General features: G+C 41.2%; 2 protein-coding genes across 9 annotated transcripts in view; both read left to right on the plus strand.

Annotated features, from left to right (window-relative positions):
• ATP13A3 (ATPase 13A3) overlaps positions 1-11,291 on the plus strand; it is an 81,532-nt gene extending 70,241 nt beyond the window's left edge. For 5 of the 8 annotated variants that reach the window (XR_011503215.1, XM_070509158.1, XM_070509157.1 and 2 more), the window contains 2 exons: positions 1,179-1,268; positions 7,824-11,291. Coding sequence is in view for 6 of the 8 variants with exons in the window: in XM_070509158.1 (XP_070365259.1) it covers positions 1,179-1,268; positions 7,824-8,018 (285 nt within the window). In the remaining 2 variants the exon portion in view is untranslated. The remainder of the gene's footprint in view (positions 1-1,178; positions 1,269-7,823) is intronic. The other 3 variants (XR_011503216.1, XM_070509161.1, XM_070509160.1) reach the window with 1 other exon arrangement.
• Positions 11,292-15,889: 4,598 nt separating this feature from the next.
• Positions 15,890-18,098, plus strand: GP5 (glycoprotein V platelet). Its single transcript, XM_014843430.3, has one exon. The coding sequence runs from the start codon at positions 16,040-16,042 to the stop codon at positions 17,957-17,959; it is 1,920 nt and encodes a 639-aa protein (XP_014698916.3). The 5' UTR covers positions 15,890-16,039; the 3' UTR covers positions 17,960-18,098.
• The last annotated feature ends 2,155 nt before the right edge of the window (positions 18,099-20,253 follow it).

Consider the following 20,253-nt stretch of genomic DNA (forward strand, 5'->3'; position numbering starts at 1 on the left):
GTAAAATCTCCTGTTTAAGGAAGGGGGGGGCTTTCTCTGTGAAATATAGTAAATAGTAATAATAAGAGAGCTTATTGAAAGTATAAAACAATGACCATTATGAACTTATCTCAGCATTGATTACTGGAACTTCCTCCTTGGTGTTTACTTTTAAGTTTCCTCTAGAAGTCCTAAGTGCTCTTTGGCCCGTTGTATATTATATAGTTATTCTCCGAGTAGGATTGTCTTTAGGTCGGCTTCTCTAAAGGAGCTAGTAAGTTCTCATTTGCTGCTTATTAATAAAATTTTGTCTGTTCTCAGAACTGTTGTAATTCAATCCTACAGTAGCAATATATGAATTGGAAGAAGGAGATAAACAGTTGTTATTTTTAAGTTAAGGGTTTCGTAGGGTAGGCTTTTGAATTAAAGTTAGGTAATTTGTGGGAAAATGTGTATACTTTAGTGATCATAGTTGTAGACTTAGAAATTAAGCTTGATTTGTTATCTTTTTAAAAGATGACTTGGCATTTAAATTTGGGCCATAGAGTGGGCAGCATGGACATTATGGTACTGATCTTTTTAAGTTGCCCCATGCAATGTATTTTTGCTATTTTGTGGACACTAGAAAGCACATCCAAGATACTGTATTTTAAAAGTTTTTCTTTTTCTATAATATAAGTTAGTCAGTCTTTTCACTCAAATGTTATTTAAGATAAAATGTTTTTAAAACATGGAATTTTTAGGGAATCCTTTTATAATTCCTCTTTATTATTCTTGCTCACTGTCAAAAGAATTATTTGTGTGGGACTCTGATGAAATCATATTGATTTATAGTTGTAGCTTACATAGATGTAGAATTGACATATATTAATTTAATGGAAATAACTCATTGTTAAGAAAAAGACTTCAGATTATAAGCATTATTTTAATATGGGAAAGACCCAAGGATTCACGTAAAAGCCATATTTTGTGGAAAATTTAGAAGTCTCATTTTATCTAAAATTTTATGATTTATATTTGTTACAAAAGTCCTGTTGTTTTTCTTTATCCTTTTGCAATATTAACTAAGATTCTCGATGTGAAAACCAAATCATGTTTTTTGCTAATGAAGCAGCATTGTGTGAGCCTTTTTAAATGTGCACGCTAATAAAGAATGACTTAGTCATTTTTAATTCTTAACTCACTGGCATATCTCTCAGAACTTCTTCCTTGACATGGTCCTTTGGAAAGTTGTGTTCAATCGAGACAAACAAGGAGAATATCGCTTCACCAGCACACAGCCACCACAGGTTGGGAACCAGCACTTGCTCTGAATTCTTCACGATATCTAGGCTCTTTTAGTTGTGTGCTCTGCCTTCTCTAGGGTGATGTTCTGTTGTGTGTTGCTTCAACCTTTTCCCCTCTGCCTGGCATTTTATTTCTTATAAGGAGCCCTAGAAAATTCATGGCAAACATTTGTAACAGGCTTTTCAGGACTTCATAAATTTCATAAATCTCATTTCCATTCCAATCCTTATCTTCTGTGTGTATTGGTGAGAGTTAATTTTTCCATTTCTGTCTGGTTTAAATTTTATATTTTCGGTTTTCATGAATCCCTTTAAAAGCTAAATGAGATTCATGTAAACGTACTTATGAGATGGGAATTGTTTCTTCATGGATCAGTGTCCAAAGGTCAGAATTTTGAGGAATTATTTCTGATTTATTTTCAGTTTCTGTGCCTTAATTTTGGGTGGCTTTTTAGCTTTCCCTAACATAGCCCTCTTCATCATTCAGGAAACTTTTCAGAGATAGTGCATATTTTTATACAAACCATACCTTAAGACTTCTGACGTTTTGGATCAATTTTAAGTAATCTATTTAAAAGATATGTGAGCTCTGTGGTAAAATAAAAAGACAAGCAGATGAATAAAACTTATTTCCTGGTGTTAGGATGTTGAAGGATAGTTCTTGATAGAAAATATAGGTTAATCTTATTTTTTAAACTGATGCCATTTGATAACAGCTCTGAAGCCAGCTTTATGGGTATAGAGAACTTGACAGCATATGGTGTCAGTTCTCATTATCTGATCCATTGCTGTTTGTGGATGGGTGGTATGCTTTACAATGTGAGTTCTGAATCTTTCACTCATCCTGAGCCACAAGGAAGCTTGCAGAGTTCAAGAGGATTCCCTGGCATTTAAAGTTGGGTCCCTCACTTATTTTTAGCCTTCTTTTAACTAAGAAGCAACTTCCTGACCTTTATTTTGGTAATTCAGCAGGCTTGATGCCTGTATAATATCACAGGGTTGCTTTAAAAGAAATCATCCTGTAAAGTGCCATTTCCTTTTCTAATGCTTTGTGATGAATAGTGATAGTTTTGTAATGATGAGTGAGTCTGGAATCAGCTTCATTTTCTTTTCCTCAAAGCAGTGTAATGCCCAGTGTCCCTGGTACTGGGTGTGACCAGAGCTGTGTAAGTCCTTCAGGCCCCTGTGTCTATATTTTTTCCCTTTTGGTTACCGCCCTACTTACTTCAGAGGGTTAACTTTGACTCATATCATCAGTCCTCATATTAAATATTTGTATTAGCAAGGCCCCCAAGCCAAGGAGAACATTTACATTAAGTTTTCATCTTCTCCAAAAAGATCTCTGACTGTTAAACAGGAAAATGACTATCTAAACAGAGAATGCAGGTTCTGAAGAGGAGTTATACCAAAATTTAGTTGAAAATGTGTATCAGAGCCCCTTTAAAATATTTGAATTGGAAATCCCTCCTCACTTTTCAACCAAAATTAAACGGCAGAAAATTCTGTCATTTGCTCAGTCTCTGTTTTCTAAATATTTGTTAACAAGTATCTGCCCTTACTTTTAAGAGTTTGTGTCTTGAATGTGAAGTCCGCCCTCTCAGGTGTTCTGGGGAGAGAGTGAAGGTAGAGAGGTCTGGAGCTGGTGGCTGCAGCGTGCCCTGTGTGTTTACCTGGTCTGCAAGTCATTTTAGTCAAGACGTTTTAGTCTTCAAGAATTTTAGTCTTCAATTTCTATGGTCATGATTAAGAAAACATTTTAAAAATTACTGGCTTTAGAAAAGAGAGTTCTTATAACCTCTTTGCACGGAATGGTATACTTTCATCTTCTGACACTTCTCTGTGTAATGTGGTTTCACTGTTGATGTTTGTGACCCTTCAAGAACCAATCAGTCATATTACCCTAAGCTAGTGAGGGTAATCACTCTCAATCAGGGGCAGTCTTCCCCCCAGGAGACATTTGCCCGTATCTGGAGACATTTTTGGTTGTCACAGGTGATGGGGGATGGTGTTGCTACTGGCATGTAATGGGTAGAGGCCAAGGATGCTGCTAAATAAACATCCTACAGTAGTACACAGGACAGCCCCTCACAACAAAGAATGTCTTGTCCGAGATGTCAGTAGTGCCGAGGCTGAAACCCCCCACCATAAGGTGAAAAAGAAAGCAAAGATGAGAGTGACGTGCTGCAGCTAGGACTTATGTGGCTTCCATAATTCTGTCCCTCACCACAAACTCCTGTTCCTCATCTGCTCGTTTGGTGCTCTTTCCTGCCAAGAACCCTATGAGGTCTCCTCAGGCTGCAACTCCCAACCTTCTGTGTTAATGTTGGGGGGGGGGAAAGCCCTGTTTCGTCTTTTCCTTCCTTACCATATAGACCCAGGGACCGTTGAGTTGGGTTGAAAGTTTCAAACCTAGAGACCCTGGACTAGGCTCCAAGTCCTCCAGGTCTTAGGCAGCTGAATTGAGGAGTCAAGAACGCCATCTGGCAATGTCTCGTAACCGTGTCCCAAATATCTAGTCATCTACAAGGCACCACACAACACCTCCAGGATCCACTTGATCTTAAGGTATTTCATTTTACACATAAAGAAACAGCGTTCAGTTGATTGGCCAAAGTTATGCATCTAATGAATGGCAGAGTTGGGAATTGAAACCAGGGTTTCTGATTTCAAGGACAGTGTTTTTTTCCATTATGCCACACTTCCTCACATATATTATTTATGGGACCATAGAGATTCAGACTAATAGAACAATCACATGACAAAATGGAGACAAATAATACCTACTGTTATCAATACCTACTTTTTATGGTAGACACTGTGTAAGGCATTTTGTATAAATTCTCTAAGTGTTACAACAACCTTTAAGACATAGGAATGTCTTTAGTCTCCATCCCAGTTTTCACAGATGAGGAAACAGTGTTAGAACTAGTTTCAAATTCAGGTTTATCTGGACCCAGACCATAATATTCCTATACCAGAAAGCCTCCATCTGCTCTTTAAAGACCAGGTAAACTTTTAAATGTTATTTTATTTAATAGAAGACATTTAGACATCAAGTTCTACTTGGCCTATTGGACATTCATGCAGCTAACCTAATTTAGATAACAGGAAGGATTTTTACATAATAGTAATTTATTTCCAATAGTGATAATTTCTCTTATTGATGCTCGGTGGCCTCAGTAAATGTCCATTGAATCAAACAGATTAAGTAAACCATTTGCAAATAATCAAAGTTAAAACTTTTATGTAGTTAAATATTTTTTTCTATAACGTTCTTTAGTAACCCCAGATGTTAATACTTTTTCTCTGACAAAAAAAAGATTCTTGATATTTCACTGATTTTTTTTTTTTTTCAAGCAAGGGTATTCACCAAAAATGCCTTGAACTCCACCCTTAAGCAACTGAATGAACATTTTCGGTGGAGGGCCCATCATCTGTTTAAGATCTGTGCCGTCTGTTCTCTTAGTGAGAAGCACTTGTGCCTCTCCTGTGTCTGGTAAACCGAGGTTGCTTCGAGTAGATTGGAACTAGAATCATACCATCCTGTAGTTTGATGCCATCCAAGGATCTGTGCCTAATTACGTTTTCCTTTTTGGGGAAAAATCCAAGTGTTAGTTGTAATCTTTATGCCACTTAGCATTTAGATAGAATACTAATTCTGATTGTCTTTATTTGTTTTATATTCAGGATTGGTATGGAAGAAGAGTTTTATGAAAACCACAGTACCATTATAACATACTTTCCTACAAGCATGGCTTTATATTTTACATGCTACCCATGAAAACATTTCCTAAAAGACACTGCTAAGAGTAAACTGGCATTGGGGTTCTAGAATGAACAGCTTGGAATGGTCTTAAGAAGCAGGAGAATTTTAGCCGTAGATCTTTTTAAAGTTCTTTGTGGTTTCTCTGCTGGACTGTGGTGGCCTCTGTCCCTTCTCTGAGGGACACACTGGTTGTTTAACCGTTCCTTTCAGGAGCAAACCAGAAGATCCAGTTGCTCCGGCTCCTTGTGTTCTTTCTCCTGCTTCCGAGACTTGTGCCTGGATGTTTGGGGAGACCCAAGTGCTCATTCTAAGCCCCCGTCCCCTCTTCGCCTTCCTGTTGCTCAGTGCTTGCCCCCTCCTCTTGCCACTGTCATCGCTCCTTTGATTGATTTCTCACTGCAGCATGCCTGTAGCACCTGTCATTTTCACTCCCACTGAATTCTGTTGTGTTTGTGGACGTGAGGGGTATGTTTATGTTTGCAAACTAACAAACTATGCTTGCCTACAGTGTATTTTTTATGTGTGGTATTTTGGGCAGGTGAGAGGAACAGAATATGTGTCTAATTACAGTGGAAGGGGGATCCCTAGTGTTCCATGTGACTTATTTTTTTCTAAATCATAACAAGTGTATATTGCTTTTAATAGGAACATGAGGATTTATTTTTTAAACATGCACCTTTAATGTAAAAGGAATACTATTCAATTGTGATTCTGTTTGCAATGAAATTAGTTTTAATTTTATTGCTTGCCTCACTTTCCACAGGTAGGGAACAGCGGATTTAGCTATGTGTGTGTGTCTTACAATTGAATACACTTGGCTGTGACTTTCCGTAACTCAGCCTGCTGTGCATTGTTCTTCAGCCCGGCCGGCTCCTCTGGACAGACAAGGCCTTTATGTCTCTGGTTTTTTTCGTTAAAGTCAGCGTTCACCATTATTAGCCTTTTCCTTTGATCCTTTAACAGTGTCACATGCCATAAAATAAAAAGTGACAGCTTTCAGATTGATTTAGGAACACTGATCTTTTCCACAATTAGATTGAAGAATTTTAAACACCTTGGGAAAAAGACAGATCTAAGCAGTGAGCCATCATCTCAGATTAAACATTCAGGTTTGTTGTGTATGTGCTTCCACTGGAAGGGAATGTTTATTTGGAGGGGTGAGGAATCCTATGTCTACTCTCTTCTGTATCCTAGCGCTAAATATTTTCTTGTGGAATTCTTTAAGGTGGTGGTAATAACTCTTTTCACCTATGACAGTAAAGAGTTGACTAGATAAATAACCTTCAATCTGTATTCTCTCTGCCCCCCTCCCCCCAATCTCATAGAGCTTGTGACCACCGTTTTTGCCTGTAAATTCTTGGTAGCAGTGCAGCTTACTGTGTTTTGTTGACAGAGTAAATTAGAAGACCCTTAAAAGCACTTAGTTATTGTTTACTGTGCCCTCAGTGCAGCCACCTGCCCACCCCGCAGTGCTGTGGAAGGAAGGACTGGTAGGCCCCTGGGGGTTGTCTCGATAAGATGAGAAGACCTACCCAGGCAAAGCAGGAAAACATTTCAAAGAGTTTTCATTTTAAAGTATTTTTGCTGTTCTCTGTTGGCCAATTTAGAAACATATGTTTCAAAATATATGTGTTATAAAAAATTTGCCTTTGTTGATGATGAGAATATTTTGGGTGTTAACATCAGAAGGCCTGTCATGGTTATGTTATGCTTCCATTTTGTGAGATGACTTCGACTGAGATTAGACCTAGCTGTAGCCTGGCTTACAGGTTGATGGCAAAACAAACAACCTGGGATTTAAATTCTGCTTTGGAGAAGAGACAGCCAAAATAATTAAAAATTGACTCTTTTTTGAGGTGACTATAACTACAGGTTTTGGAATAGTCATTTAATTTTATGTCATTTACTTCCCATTTCAATCAAGATGAATTCTGAGGGCCTCTGTTGAATTTACATTTCTGTACAGTAACCAGGGACTCTGCTTTCTCCAAGAATCACTTACCTAAATCACATTCATGAAAAACATCAGGATTCACCAGAAGGGTTTCAGTGACAGCAGAGCATTTTCTAGTGAAGTAATACTAAGAAATAGTACTTGCTTATATTATACCTTTCTACGCACATCTTTCCAATTGTGGAGCACCAAGGGAAACCATCATTATAAAATAAAATTGTTTTTTTATATTAATGAGACTGTGGTTTTAAAAGAAGTGATTGACATTAAACATGAGCTAAGATCTAATTTTGACCTAACAACATTTACATCATGCTTCATGTTTTGAAAGGTGATATTAACAGTAACAATGATATATTTATACTACTTTCTTCTAAAAATGATCAGGTGGCTAAGTTGCTAGGAGCAATAGTACCAAAAGATAGTTTGGGATAGAGAATGAGGGTTTCCATATTAAATATAAAAAGAATTTTCTCTTTCTGAATAGTTTAAAGTTATTCTTAACATTAGATATTTTGTGTTATAGAATCATGGAATCCAGATCTGCAAGTTATTTTAAAAATTTATCCATTGAATTTATATTCAAGAGGGCAGATAGTACATAAAACTAAATAAGAAGTTAATTACATTGATAATTTAAAAATGTAACCTTAAAAAATGTGTTCCTAAATAATTGAAAGCTGACTTTTTTTTACATCAATTTTTTTTCATTTGTTTGTTCTCAGAAGTCATTTCTTCTTATGTTCTGTGCTGTGACAGTACTATGCTTTAACAAACTTGTTAAAAATGAGCAGACCTTCATCTACTAGGGTGGTGTTCTTTTTCCTTATTTTCTTAGGAGTCCGTGGATTGGTGGGCAAAATGCTGCTTGTCCTGGGCCCTGAACTGTAGAGAGAAGATGCCAAAGGCCAAGTACATGTACCTGGCTCAGGAGCTCCTGGTTGATCCGGAATGGCCACCAAAACCTCAAACAACAACAGAAGCTAAAGCTTTAGCTAAGGGGAATGGATCGTGTCAGATCACCATAACATAGCAGTTGCTCAGTCTCAGTGGTGTGCTAGTAGCAGTATTGAGGAGGATGTAATTTTAGGACTTTCTGATCCTGTGTGTCAGAATGGCACCATTTCAATTTATGACCCCTCTGATACAGTAGCTGATTTGAGAGCTTTTTTTTTCTTAAAAAGAAAACAAAACAAAAGTTTGGCCTGTCAGTTAAATTAATATTCAGTCTGTACAGTCCTGTATCTTCATCCAGTAATTCTGAATTAAAGTAATTCTAAATACTATATATATTTCCAGAATTTTCTTGATTGTTACCCTAGTGATACTCTTTATATAGGGCACAGAAGAAGGTTGGTATTTGGTAGGTTTTTAGACATTAGGTTTGAGACTTAGTTTACACCTTTAAATTTATTTTCCAACCCCCTTCTTAGAAAAAGTCCTCGTTTGTATCCAGGCCCTAAATTTGTCCTTGATAAATAAAAAGGGTGTTAATTAACCTCCAGTGAAAGTAGGTAGCAAGTCTGTTTTCATTGGATTCTAACATTTCTCCTACAGAATTCTCTCTACTTACACCAGTTCCTTTTGACAGCCTAGAGTTAGGAGTGAGTTTTACGGTGTTGCTTATAGAACAACTCAGGTAATTTCCATTCATGGTTTTATATTTTCTGTACAAACTGCCTGGGTTTTTATTTTTCTAATCAGCAAGGTGCTTCACTATCTTCTTGAGATGTCCCTTGGAGCTATTAAATGGATCTTGTGCTCTGTCTGGTGTCAGTAGTATAATTTGCTTCAGTTAAATGTTGTAGAACCTTTTTCACTAGAAAGAAAGATTATTTCTTTTGGCGAGATGTAGATTTATATTTCTAATATCTTTTCATACCTGTTTTTTTCTCTCAGGTTTTATATTATTGTAAATCTTTATTTTCTTCTATGTCTTTAATTGCCTAAAGACATAGGATAATAGTGAGTTGTTTTTGTTTTTTTTAATTTTTTGAGTTAGAATTTTACCTCCTAAAATTCTTAAGGTTTGATGTATGTCCCTTCTGTCGTAATGAGGTTTTAAAAACGAGTGGTTTCCGACTGCTCTTTTTTCAAAGCAGTGTGAACTTGATGAGAGTTTGTTTTATGCCACTAGGTGGCACCAGAGGTCAGAGTGTACCAATTTTGAATTGAATGTTTACAAATGAGGGTATTTGGTTGTGGAAATTTCTGGGAGAAAAAAATTGAAATAAAGTTAAAGAAGAGACATTCATTGAGCCAAAAGAAATGTGGAAAATATTTTTCACCTTTCTGTTTTGCCTAGTTAGTGTTTAAATTCTAAACAAAATTAAAATATCTTTAAAAATGCCTTTCTAGTAAGATCCCGCAGTTTGGCAAAGCCCACAGTTATGATAAACAAGGAAACTGATATTGCTGTAACATGGATACTAAACTGTTAGAACTCTGTGACATTATCCTCTGTTCCTCCTTAACCAGTAGCATGCTTGTGCTTTCCACTAGCTGATCATTATTTTCCTGCTGTATTTTTACCAACTTATCAAATGTTACCCAGAACGGTAGAGCCAAATGGTTCTCATTGCTGATGCTGCAGAGACCTGAATGATGTTTGGTAACTGTAGAAAAATGTAAGTTATACTCAGGATCACTGTTAATTGCTATTGCCACTGATGATTCTTACAAAAATATAATTGAAGTTTTCCATCAGAAAGTATGATACAATATTGATAACATTAGATAAGAACAGTTGTTCCATGAATGATTCTATGAAGCTATGCATCTTAGACCTCTTGAGCTGTGAATTAGCACTGTTTTCCATAGTTACTTATTCTCTTGATCATTCTATAGTTTTCACATTGATTTTCAATATGTACAAGTGTTATTCTTCAGTAATTTCCCAGAATTGTAAATTTTATTCTTTGATTTAAATACTGAAGCATATAATTAAAGTAATTGCTAAGTAGCAGCTTAAAAATCCAGTTATCAGATTGTATTTAACATCTTTAAGAGCATAATCACAAGAACTATATTTTTGACACCCTCCCCCTTTTTTAACATTCAGATTTTATAAGAGTTTTATATCTCATCTGTCCATATTGTTTTCAAAGGAATGAGTTTTTTAGGTAGGTGGAAAAGCATTTAGGAAGTTAGAATTGAGCATAGATGAGGTGGGTTGCTCATATGTAACTGATGGCTTCCAGAATGTTATTTGAAGAATATCTGTGAATCCAAGTGTGGGTCCTACTCAGTGCCATAGGTAGACTGAATCTTCTCTCTGTAGGTCACCATTACGTAGTAATTTTGGTTCTGAATTTCACATTAAATTATTTGAGTGTATACAGACCTAAATTTTAAAATGTGTACATATATTATTTTGATGTATTAAGATGAATAAATATTGCCGATTTAAATTTTATTTATGCACATACTTAAAGGACAGAAGTGTCCAGGAAAGTAATTGTTAAATAATGATACGTAACTTTTTAACTTTTTAAATGAATAACAGGATTTTTAATGTGTGTCTCCCTCAGGGTTGTTTAAAGTTTTTTTTCTCCCTTAAATATATAAATAGTGGTAACTATATGTTTTGTATCTTCTAGCACCAACTGCTGTAAAGCAATGCTGCAAATAATGCTTGAATAAAAGTGGCTAAGCCAACAACAAAATAAATACTTTTTGTATTAGTTTTATAATCCTTACATTCGAAAGCTTTCCAAATTGCACTTGCTTTAAAAGCAAAACTGTCGCAGTTTTTACTCTATTTATTTTGTTTCCCATGTTTATGAAAATACTGCGCAGTTTCAAGGCATGGTAAATAATATATCAGTGTTTATATATTCTGTTCCAAAAACGGCTATAGATACAATATCCAGAGAAGAGCAAAATTCAAGCTTTAGAAAACATTCTAAGATTTCATGCATGCATATCTGAAAATAGGTTTTTGTATATTTATGGTGGGAGGTGGTTGGGGACTTTTAACAAAATGTGGGATGTTAATTTTTGTATAGTCTGTGGGCATTTACACATATTTTTAATGTATTAAAGTTTGGTAATTATGTGCACATTAAATTAATAGTTATTTCCTGTTATGATTTGTGAATTCCCTAAGACTTTGGATTTTTTTTAAAGTAACTTTATATCAGAAATGATACTGCATCTTTATATTTTTAAAATTGTATTGCTGCTCAAGAATGGTACCCTGATGTCAAAAAGGCATATGTCATAATTGTACATTCAGCGCTGTAAATAACGTTATGAAATCTTTTTTGATTGAAGCTATTCAAAATAAAAATTTAAATGAATGAAATCACAATTCTTTTTTTCTATGTCTTTATACATTTGTTTACTTTTTAGTTATTTGGATACTGCCCTCTCTGGATTTATTTTCCTGTTTAATACTTTTCCATTTCTTTCTTTCTTTCTTTTAACTTTGAAGAAAATAAGGACTGCATTCCACATATCACATCATGTCTGTGACCATCCTGTGGAACCCATCAGTCAGAATCAATGTAGAGCCAAATGTTGTGTCAGGAGGTCTGAGGGAAAGGGTGAAATGTAATACTAGGGACTTATCATCTATTGATAATTGGGAAGATAAAACTGCAAGATTTATGCCACGTAAGACATGCTATCCTGGTATCGTGGGTTCTGCAGGAGGGCTGTGTCTTCCGCGTGGGCCGTGTGGCTGTGTGGGGTGGTGGAGTGGCTGGTGTGAAGGCCTACTTGGAGCCCAAGTTGTTTCCATTCACTGGTTTGTGGAGCAAATGATCACACCCGACAGCCTCCTGCTTTTCTTCTTCCTCTTCCCCCTATGTCATCGCCAGCCGCCTTCTTCTGAGTGTATATTGCGGGAGGACAGAGAGGGCTCTAGGAGCTTGAAGGAGCTGGGGTTGTGGTTACTCTAAGTGCAGAGAGGTCCTGCTGTGGCGTGGCCTCTGAGTCTCCCCTACGGCAGAGAAAAGCATATCTCATCCAGGCAGACACCTGCCTTTGAATGGCCAGACCCCATAGGCCAGGGATCCGTGCCTTCACACACAAGCTGCCGCTTGGGACAGCAGATTTCTGAGCCATTTCATGGATCCAAAATCTGAAGGACCTGAAACACAGGAGCCCTCAACTTCATTGCTCAAAATATACCTTGTCCACTTATTCACAGGATGGACTCACAGTGCTTCTCCAGTGACCACAACCTCCATACCCGTTTTCCCTTCCTGGGCGGGCAGAATGTCCTAGTCTCTTCAGAATACAAAACTTGGAGGCTGTTCTAATTGGAGCTCTTCCTGGGGAAACAGGCTAAGGAAGCTTCACCAGAACTTGACTCGAAGTTTTACTCCAAGTATTCCACGGCACTCCTTCCCAGTCCCTTGATCACTCTGGCTCCCTGGCATTTTCGTGGGCGAGGAGCCTTTCACTTGGTGTGCACGGCTGACTCGCTAGGTCGTCAGAGTAGCTGCTTTGGGCTCTGGAGTTGCTTCCCTTGATCAGAGCTGAAAGAGCCCTTCCACGATCCCCGGCAGAGGCCGCGGCTTTCCCTGTGGCTTAGGGCTGCACGGCTTCAAAGGTAATTTCCGTCAGCTCAGCATTCACTGGGCTTTGACTGCATTTGGCGACATCAAAGGCTGATTGGATTTCAGTGTCTTTTCTACAACACCTGCAAATGTCATGGCTCAGGGGACTGCTTTCCCAACCAGGGTAAACTAAGAACCAGTTTTGCTGTACCACTCCACTCAGTAATGCCAGAGCTTAGTGTTTGTTCTTTCACAAATCAAGCATTGACTTTCCCCAGTATTTTTTTAATGCCCACATTCTTACCTTTTCTCTTAAATGATGCCATTTTCCCTCCCAGATCACTTTATTTTGCATTAAAATCTCTTAGTAGTGATATAAGCACACTTAATAAAAATTCAAACCTCATAGAAAGATATATAAATATAAGGAAGTCTACCTATTCCCTGATTTCTCTCCCAAAAGGTGAATACTAAAGTTTCCTGAGTGTATCCTTCCAGAAAAATATGTATGTATATATCCTCATATAAATATATTTTTTTAAATGCTACACAAACAATACCATTTTATGTGCTACACTGCCTTCGCTATATGTCATTCAGTATGTCTTAGAAAGGTATGCCAGCATTTGCACCTCAACTCTATTCTTTTTAAAGCCATGAAAGGCATCCTGTTGCATGGATGTACCCTAATTTAAATGACTACTTCCCTGATGAAGGGCATTTAGGTTTTCATTTTTCCCCCCTATTACAAGCACTTCTGCAATAAGTGTCTTTCTGCACCATATCCATAGAGTATATTTTTAGTGGTGGAACTGCTGGACAAAGGATATATATATTCATTTTGTGAGGAAGATTGGCCCTGAGCTAACATCTGTTGCCAATCTTCCTCTTTGTGTTTGGGGAAATTGTTGCTGAGCTAACATTTGTGCTGATCTTCCTGTATTTTATGTGGGATGCCACCACAGCATGGCTTGATGAGTGGTGCTAGGTCTGCGCCTGGGATCCGAACCTGTGAACCCCAGGCCGTGGAAGCAGAGCACGCAAACTTAGTCACTACACCACCAGTGTATTTGAAATTTGGTTGATACTACTAAATTTTCCTCCAAAAAGTTTACCCCAACTTATAGTCCCACCACTGTAGTATGAGAATGTCTGTTTCTTCACACTTCATAAAACACTGGATATTTTGAGTCTTTAAACTTCAAAAGGTTATTTCAGTGTGGTGTTGGTGCAGGGTTACCAAATAGCCCAGAAACAGACCCACACATTCACGAGATGTTGGCTCACGACTGTGCTGACATTGTAGCTCTGAGGGAAGAAGGGGTTTATATATATAAATGGGGCTAGGACAGCTGCTTATCCTCATGGGAAAAGATAAAATTGGACTCAACTCACATCATACACAAAAGTCAATTCCAGGAACTTTCCAAATGCAAAGGACAAACCTATAAAACTTAAAGCATAATAGGGGAATATTTTTCTGTGTTGGGAGGAGGGGATTTTTTATTTTTTCCTGCTTTTTTCTCCCCAAATGCCCTCAGTACACAGTCGTATATTTTAGTTGTGGGTCCTTCTAGTTGTGGCATGTGGGACGCAACCTGAACATGGCCTAATGAGCGGTGCCATGTCTGCGCCTAGGATCCGAACCCTGGGCCACCAAAGTGGAGGGGCGAATGTAACGACTCAGCCACGGGGCCGGCCCCTGAGGATTTGTTTTAATAGACACAAAAAACGCAATCATAAAAGACTGATAATTTTGCCCCTATCAAGATATCTATCCATCAAAAGACATCATAAAGAAGGTGAAAAGGCAAACCACAAACTAGTTGGAGATATTTGTAACACGTATAACTGGCAAAGGATTAGTATCCAGAATATATAAAGAATGCCTACAATTCACTTTTTTAAAGGACAAACATTTTGCTTGTAGAGAAATAAGCAAAAGAAAAGAACCCAAATTTCTCAGAAGATGAAGCACAAATGGCTCTTAAAAATATGGAAAGATGCTCAAGTTCATAATTAAATGGGAAAATGAAAAGTTAAAAAACCACACTGAGACAATTATTTCATATGAGCGGCAAAAATTAAATTAAAAAAATCAATTCCAAGTGCGGACAGAGCTGTGAGGCACAAGAACTATCATACACTGCAGGTGGCATTATGTATTGGTACCACTACTTTGGAAAGCAGTTGGACATTCCTAAGTTAAAGTGAGCATGTGGCATCCTTCAATCCAGGAATGCCATTATTGAACATATTTGAGGATATTTTTAGCCTTATTATTCCTAAAAAGAAAAAAAAATGGAGCTTTTAAGAATGTTCTTAGCCTTAGTATTCATACAAGGGGGGCAGGGGGACCTGGAGTAGGGAATTGGGGCAATGTGGCATGAAAAGAAAGACCCAAAGGAAGGGTGGCTCTCTGGGGGTGAGGCTGCTGCAATGAGCCGACTGCGTCATTCAACTTTTCTAGCATCACAGAGCCGTATTGTGCCATTTATGGAGAAGCTTCTCTCCCTCCTGCTTTTACCAGTTTGATAGTAGGACTTAGGCTGTATATGGTTTCTTTTTCAGTTGGAAGATATTTGTGATTAAGAACCGGAATACGCCCTCTGAGATAGGGTCCTTTCCATGACTGTTTTTCTGGTGCAGTCTTTATCCTCAGGATGCAAGGATACCTCCTCTTCCTTTGGAAAGTGCCGAGTCACAGGCAAAGCTCTAAGCTTTTCAGTTGCTTTGGGGTGCAGTACCATTGCAGGTAAGGCCAAATATTTTTTAAAATATGGGCAACTGGAGGGCTCTGTCGGCCTGTGCTGCGTACGAAATAAAATTTAGTACAAGAAATGGTTTGTGCAAAATTACATTTGGGAAACATTATTTTGGTAGATTAGTATTACTCTGCGTATTTCACAAATAATTCAATGTCACGAGTATTAATTTTTAATTAAGCATCTTAGAAATGATAGCTCCTTTTTTATGGCTCAATCAGAAGTACTACTCTTAAATTCTAGCTCTGTGACCTTGGCTAAGTTACTTAGCCTTTCTGTGCCTTAGGTTCTTCCTCTTTTAATTGGGGATAATAATAGCACCTACCTCATAGGGTTATTGTAAGGATTAAATGAATTAATTTAAATAAAGTCCAGAGAACAAGGCCTGGCATAAAGTGATCGGGATGTTACCTGCTTTTCTCAGCATGGCTAACAGGGTGTTCACTATTGTGGGGTGTTCGTTGTTTAGTATAGTAAGTCAGTACTGCGCCTATAGTGTGGTTGTGATCAAAGGCATCAGGTGGGGGTGGCTGTTTTAGCAGACTTCGCGGTTCCCTTCACGGCTGTTGGTCATGGCCAGCCCTGGGTGAGTGATGAAGTCAAGAGCAGGGCTGCTTTCACAGTGGGCACTGCTCAGTGATGTCTGCAGCTTGAGTGTGAGAATAATTATTTTAAGTCTCGCCATGTAACGATTCTGAAGTATTGACTTTTCTATAGCTTGAAAACACTTCAATTTCAATGCTTTAAACTGAAGGCAGAAAATCAGTAAAACAAAAGAAGGAATGAGACCTCGTAGTGTAGAAGGAATGTCTTCTCACTACCCAGGAAAACGTACGCTCCTAAGAAGAGGGCGACTTTGTATCTGGATACCATTCAAAGTCAGTGATGATCCTGGCGAAAGGCTCATTCCCCCGCAGGGTTACAAGACCGAAGATGAGCGTTTCCCCTTGCTTGTTGCCCTCAGACCTCCCGCTCTTGCCTTTTCAGACATGCTGAGGAGCGCCTTGCTGTGCGCCGTGCTCGGGCTCCTGCGCGCCCAGCCCTTCCCCTGCCCACCAGCCTGCAAGTGTGCCTTCCGGGACGTTGCGCAGTGCTCCGGGGGCGACGTGGCGCGCATCGCCGCGCTCGGCCTGCCCACCAACCTCACGCTCATCCTGCTCTCCCGAATGAGCCGCGGCGCCTTGCGGAATGACAGCTTCAGTGGTATGACCGTCCTGCAGCGCCTGATGCTGTCAGACAGCCACATTTCCGCCATTGCCCCCGGCACCTTCGATGACCTGATAAAACTAAAAACCCTGAGATTGTCCCGCAACAAGATCACTCATCTTCCAGGCGCGCTATTGGATAAGATGGTCCTCCTAGAGCAGTTGTTTTTGGACCGCAATGAACTAAAGGGCATTGACCAAAACATGTTTCAGAAACTGGTTAACCTGCAGGAGCTCTTTTTGAACCAAAATCAACTCGCTTTCCTTCCTCTTAGCCTCTTCACAACTCTGGGGAACCTGAAATTGTTGGATTTATCGGGAAACAATTTGACTCACCTGCCCAAGGGATTGCTTGGGGCACAGGCTAAGCTTGAGAAACTTCTGCTCCACTCGAACCAGCTCGTCTCTCTGGATTCGGGGTTGTTGAACAGCCTGCGCGCCCTGATCGAGCTGCAGCTCGACAGAAATCACATCCGTTTCATCGCACCCGGTGCCTTCGACCGGCTCCAAAACCTGAGCTATTTGACTCTTTCCAGAAACCACCTCGAATTCCTGCCCTCTGCTCTCTTTCTTCATTCGCACAATTTGACTCTATTGACCCTGTTCGAGAACCCGCTGGAAGAGCTCCCGGAGGTGCTCTTCGGGGAGATGGCCGGCCTGCAGGAGCTGTGGCTGAACGGCACCCGGCTGCGCACCCTGCCAGCCGCCGCCTTCCGCAACCTGAGCCGCCTGCGGGTGTTGGGGGTGACTCTGAGCCCGCTTCTGAGCGCGCTCCCAGAGGGCGCCTTCCGAGGCCTCGGCGAGCTCCGGGTGCTCGCGCTGCGCTCCAACAGCCTGGCCTCCCTCCCCTACGGCTTGCTGCGCGGCCTCCGCAGGCTGCGCCAAGTGTCGCTGCGCCACAACCGGCTGCGGGCCCTGCCCCGCGCGCTCTTCCGCAACCTCAGCAGCCTGGAGGAGGTCCAGCTCGACCACAACCAGCTGGAGAGCCTGGCTGGCGACGTGTTTGAGGCTCTGCCCCGGCTGACGGAGGTCCTGCTGGGGCACAATCCTTGGCGCTGCGATTGTGGCCTCGGGCCATTCCTGGAGTGGCTGCGGCAGCACTCGGGCCTCGTGAGCCGAGTGGAGCCCCCGCGCTGTCGCGGCCCGGGGCAGCGCGCCGGCCGGCCGCTCTTGGCCCTGGGGGAAGGTGACCTGGGGTGCCCGAGCACCCGGGGCCCGCCTCCCTACTCTCCCGCGGACAGCTCCTCCGCAGCCCCCACCCAGCCGGCCCTGCCCGCGGCCTCCACCCACCCTGCCTGGGTGCCTAGGAGCTCAGAACCCTGGGCACGGGCCCAGCCGCTTGCCCAGGGCGAGCATCAAGACCATAGCCTGTTCTGGGCTCTTTATTTTCTGCTTTTAGTTACTCAGGCCATAATAACTGGCATCATTGTGTTTGCTATGATTAAACTCGGCGGGCTCTTTCGAAAACTAATCAGAGATAGAGCTCTTGAGTATTGAGTCAATGGGAAAACCTTGCGATTAATTAAAATGTGACCAGAATCTTGTCAGATGTGGCTCTGGGGAGAATCCAGATAGACTGGGCTGCTGTCTTGCTCTCCCTTCACCTCCTCCCCCTTCTCACTGCCTTCCCCCTCCTTACTCCTCCATCGCCCCCCCCCCCCCAGGTCTCCCTTCTCCTCCCTCCCTCTCCTGGGAGGTAATCTTTACGTTTGCCAATTGTGGCTGCAGCTCTGCCTTTTCTCCCTCACTACTGTGTACCCCCTCGGTACACAGGAGCTCGGGCTGTGTTTGGCCCATCCTGTGCCCACTGTGCCTGGTGGAGACGGGGCTCTTCAGTATTTACTGAGGAAGGGTGCAAATGAGCCAGCCAACTCCAGGCCAGGGCCCATCTCCTGCACATTGTAGGTGTCTGGTAAATGTGTGTGCCATGAAGAAAGGGAGCACACATGATCCAAGCAATGGTGTCCTTTCCTGGGGGAAAGGATGGATGACTTTCTTTATCTACTTTTATTTGAAAAGCAGAACTTTTCCAGTTCTTTCAAATATCCTGTTTTTTTCTCACTTTACGTATCTCTGACCTGTGGGCTGTTTGGATGACTCCATTCATCCACGTGTATTTTCAGAGGCGTCCCACTCTGTGACAGGCGGAGAGATAAAGAACATACGGCTTCCCCAAGGAGCTCAGCACCCAGTGACAGAAGCCATTGCAGCTTGTAGTCAAGGGTGAGTGCCAAGAAGCAGGAGTAGGGGGAGGACACAGAGATGCAAGGGAGGACTGAGAGCTGGCCTGGAGGGCTGAGTGTGGGGTGGGGAGGGGCCACTGATTCCGAAAGGCCCAGTGTGTGCCTGCGAAGACCTGCTCTGCACGTTTGCGTGGTCTGTGAGTTTCTGCTTGCTTCCTTCATGGGTGAAGTGTGTCATTTTGACACTGGGTTGGCTTTCATTTCCTGGAACTGAACGCTACCTCATTTCACAAGCGTTTATGGAGCACCTCACGTGTGACGGGTGCTCGTGAATGTAATGATCAGCTTGGTTTCTAGTTTATTATACAGGGATCACGTTCTCATTTATTCTTCCAATTGAGAGCAGTAAAACCCTTGTTGCTTTAATTGGATGTCTGTGCTTGTGAGACGCCGTGGTTAAACCATGGGCTGGAGAGTTGAGAACGGTGGGTTCAAATCCCGGCTCCACCACTTCCTAACTGCATGGGACTTTGGGCAAGACAGCGAACTTCTCTAAGCCTTGGTTCCCTCATCTCTGGAAAGGGCTAAACAGCACTTGCCTTGTAGAGTGGTTGAGAGAATTAAGGACCATGAAGCCTGTGGTGACTTAGCCCGGTGCGCTGTACACGATAAATGCTCAGTAAGTGTTAGCTCTTATTAAAGGGTGAGTAATTATTACTCCTGTCATGATTGCTAAAGAAGAGCTTTGAGCTGATTTTTTCTCTGTGTGTATAAAGGTGAGAGCAAATTTTCTCAAATTGGAGATTTCATTCAAACCAGTTTGTCTTCACCTGTGGGTGGTCTCAGCCCTGCGTGGTCAGGCTCTGTCCTCCGAGTCCAGAGCAGTGGATCGTTGAACAACACCAACTGGAGGTGAAGCACGAATCCCTGGGTTCCTGGCATCTGTAGATGCACCTCTCCTTCAAGGCCAAGTTCAGATATCTCCTCCTGGGAAAGGCTTCCCTGATTGCCCAGGCAGACGGAAGAGTTCCCCGCTGGGTGCCCACCTCTCGGGCTGTTGGGCACCAGGCAGCCTCCCCACCCCCGTCTGCTCCTGCTCACCCTTCACTCTAGGGTGGGTGTATGTTTATGTGCCTCCTGCTCTGTGGGTTCTTTGGCTCGACTTGGTCTTATTTATTTCCACTGCTTCAAATTTTGCAACTACCTACAGCATAAAACCCAGAATTTTTTGATGCAATATAAACTCTAGTCCTAACCACTATGCTCTCAGGCAAGCTACCTAGCTTTCTAAGCCTCTGTTTCCTCATCTGTAGAGTGAGGATGATAATGGTCCTCACTGTTGTTGCAAGGACGAAATGACACGCTAAAGAGTTAAGTCAGTGTCTGGTTCATATGGCGCTCAGTAGACGTCAGCTACTATTATGACTAGCTCCTTAAGAACACACTGTGTCCTAACATGTCTCAATGCCTTTCATACGTCCATTCATTCAGCAAGTATTTGCTGAGCCCGTCCTTGTACCAGGCACTCTTCTCAGGGGAGGGATGGAGCAGTGGGTAAACCAAAGCACATGCTTCCATGGAGTTAGGCTTTGGCGTCCCCTTCAACTA

This window comes from Equus asinus, chromosome 5, assembly GCF_041296235.1.
Source record: "Equus asinus isolate D_3611 breed Donkey chromosome 5, EquAss-T2T_v2, whole genome shotgun sequence".
NCBI classification, from domain to species: domain Eukaryota; kingdom Metazoa; phylum Chordata; class Mammalia; order Perissodactyla; family Equidae; genus Equus; species Equus asinus.

What these genes read in the sequence shown, in the direction of transcription:
- GP5 (XM_014843430.3), top strand. Translation starts at nt 16,040, where the DNA reads ATGAGACCTCGTAGTGTAGAAGGAATGTCTTCTCACTACCCAGGAAAA.